This window comes from Peromyscus leucopus, chromosome 2 (genome assembly GCF_004664715.2).
Source record: "Peromyscus leucopus breed LL Stock chromosome 2, UCI_PerLeu_2.1, whole genome shotgun sequence".
Classification (NCBI taxonomy): domain Eukaryota; kingdom Metazoa; phylum Chordata; class Mammalia; order Rodentia; family Cricetidae; genus Peromyscus; species Peromyscus leucopus.
This window is the reverse complement of record NC_051064.1, coordinates 52,190,109-52,192,979: the sequence shown is the minus strand read 5'-3', so window position 1 is coordinate 52,192,979 and position 2,871 is coordinate 52,190,109. Positions and strand designations below refer to the sequence as shown.

At 50.1% G+C, this 2,871-nt stretch overlaps 1 protein-coding gene across 1 annotated transcript; it reads right to left on the bottom strand.

Annotated features, from left to right (window-relative positions):
- Nucleotides 1-355: 355 nt before the first annotated feature.
- On the bottom strand, nt 356-2,631 carry Tmem215 (transmembrane protein 215). The gene is made up of 2 exons (XM_028884062.2): nt 2,239-2,631; nt 356-1,976 (listed from the first exon to the last, which is right to left on the bottom strand). Exon 2 carries the CDS (start codon nt 1,916-1,918, stop codon nt 1,211-1,213), a length of 708 nt encoding a protein of 235 aa, XP_028739895.1. The 5' UTR covers nt 1,919-1,976; nt 2,239-2,631; the 3' UTR covers nt 356-1,210.
- Between the last annotated feature and the right edge of the window lie 240 nt (nt 2,632-2,871).

Below are 2,871 nucleotides of genomic sequence, written 5' to 3'. Positions count from 1 at the left end.
ATGCAATTATTCTACAAGAGGGATAAAATGACATTTCAGCTGATTATTCTTTTTTATCTGTTGCAATTAAGCAAGAGAAATAGGAAATAAGTTTCAGGATAACACTATGATGTTTTTTCCCTCAACCACAAAAATAGTAGGAAATAATGAGATTTTTATCATGTAAATTTCACTGGTCCAGTGAACTTAATAAAATATGAGTTTCCATTAAATCTTACAAATGAATTCTTGTTTCATTGGCATTACAGTCATTGTCGGGGGTGGGAGGTTGTTGGACAAATGTACAGACAACAGCATTTCATTTCATATACATTTTTCATAGTGTTCAGGACTAATTAATTGACTTTGTAGCTTCATGTTCTAAAAGGCATATAGTAATTCCTAGTACATGCCTCTCAGAAACTTTGAAGACACTTAGATAGACATATATATGTAAAATTTGTTTTGTCTTGATAAAAAGAAATTCTAATCTATGAAAATATTACATCAAGTCACTTTGCACCTGGTAATGAAATACATAAGTGTTAATAAGTACTTAAAAACTTCAGATACAGTCCCAGCAAACCAACTCAAATGAAGAGTTTAAGAGTTCACATAACATAGTCAACACTTCATTTGAAACCATAGTCTTGCCAGAATCATACATTCCAACTACTTTTAACTCCCCTTCCTCAAAATCCATCCCGTCCAAGGAGGTTTTCCCTATTCTACCTCGATTTTTATTTCTTTCAGCAATTACCATACGTGAAAAGCTTTTCAACATTTTCAACAGACAAAACTCATTTTGTGGGAAAGAACACAAATTTTCCTTCACTTTCTTCAGACACAAAGCAGCCAGCTTCTGTGTGGATAGCCCCTGCGACATTTGATACCTGGCTCACTCTCTGCATCCCTGGCTGTCACCAGGGGCTTCCTAGCACTTTGGGGGCTGTTTTACAAAGCATTCAACATTGTTTAAATTGTTCAGAAGCAAATGGAACTTTCTTTCCTATTTACTGCCTCTTCCCTAAAGAGAAGTAATTCTCAGTACTTCCCTAAAACATGCCCCTCCCATGCCTATTTACACGAGTATCAGGCACCAGAGGTCTGCACCCCATCACATACCAAGCCAGTTTCTAATAGCGAGGAGGCCGTTGGAGCCGAGATTTTCTTCCATTGGGAGCTGAGGGTAGCAATGTGTCTGTCAACATGGGACCCTTGTTTGCCCAGATCAGACTATTGTCTCGTGGTCCCACCTGCCTTGGCTCTGATTGATGTAGCAACAGTATCTGTCATAAGGGCTGTTCTGCTTGTAGGAGCAAACGATGATACTGTCCTGGGGCACAAAGAAGATGCTATCCTCAGGCTCAGGGCGGTCAGCTCTGTCCCAGGTTGAGCCCTTGACGTCCAAGGCACTGTAGGCGAGGGAACTGCCCGAGGGGCAGTAGCCATCCAGGTATCTGGACGTCTCCTCCTGACGCCCACTCTGGACTAAACTCTGGCATTCTCCTTCCTCTGTGGGGGTGGGGGTGGTTATGGAGCTGGCCATAGGTACCTCAACTGGCCCCTGTGGGAGCGTCTTCCCTCTGAGGCCTGCCTTCTTAGCCAGTTCATCTGAGCTCCCCTTGCCGGACTCCAGGTCTGAGGGGGTCCTCAGCAGTTCTACCACTTCCTTGTCCTTGGGCTTCCGGAAACAGGGTAACTTGCGGACCCAGAGTAGCTCATTCTCTGGCCACTTGGTACATCCTTCGGTTTTCCTGGCCAGAGCAATGGCTGCGATGCCTGGAAGGCAGATGGCTGGCCCGATGGCCAACAGAGGGATGTTCCCCAGAGTTTCCCCCTTCATGCCAGAGACAGTGAACATGAAGCCAAAGACCAGGAAAACACTGACCAGGGCCACCACCAGCCCAGTCCTCGGGTTTATGTCATCGGGACGCATCTTTCACTCCATCCAGGTTGGGGGCTGCTTGGTAGCCAGGAAGCACCCCTTCTCTATTCTGTGGGAGGCGAAACCACAGGGGTTAAAAAATCCAATCCAACTTCCCACCACCAACTAACTCTTTCTTGCTGTCTCTGACACTTGTCTCTCTCTCTCTCTCTCTCTCTCTCTCTCTCTCTCTCTCTCTCTCCTCTCCTCTCCTCTCCTCTCCTCTCCTCTCCTCTCCCCTCCCTTTCCTCTTTCCCTCCCTCTTTTCACCGCCACCCTCATTCACTATTGCAACCCTGTCTATCATGTACCAGATAGGGTCACCGAGTTACCTGAAAGGCTCCTGCCACCGTGAATGGAGAGACTCTGAATGTCTCCAGAAACCTTCCTATGGGCTGTCCCTCGGTTCTCTCCCTGGGTTCGGAAAGCCAAGCCTGGTTTTCCCCACCGACGCTGCACACGGGAGGTGGGGCAGGGGAGCAGGGAGGTGGGAGAGGAGAGGAGAGTCTTTGCCAGCCTCGCGCTTGGCGGCGGCGTGCAGGTCGCCGGAGCTCTGGAAGCGGAGCCTGGGCGCAGCAGCAGAGTGGGCGCACAGCGCTGCCACCGGCGGGGAGGGAGGACTCCGTCCCGGCAGGAGGAAAGCGCGCGAGCCTGGCCGCCTTACATCACTTGTACCGCTCTGGGAACAGAGATGGACGCGCGGGGGCGCGAGGGGGTCAGAGCCGGGTGGCCGCAACAAGCGGGCTGCGGGGGCTCCGGTCCCGGTCCAACGGGCGGGCGGGTGGCTTGGACCCGCGTCCGTGCCGCTGCCCTAAGCGGGAGCCCAGATCGTCTTACTCACCGGGCAGGAGGGCAGCCGGTGAAAAGTCGGAGTCTGGGTTCCAAATTCAGGGTCTGAGGGCTTCTGGGACCAGCGAGAGATGATAATGGGGACTTGCTCTCTTGGCCAGTTCCAGATCTGAGCA

Bases quoted from the DNA above. Each gene is read 5' to 3' on its own strand.
- Tmem215 (XM_028884062.2), bottom strand. From the start codon at position 1,918: ATGCGTCCCGATGACATAAACCCGAGGACTGGGCTGGTGGTGGCCCTG.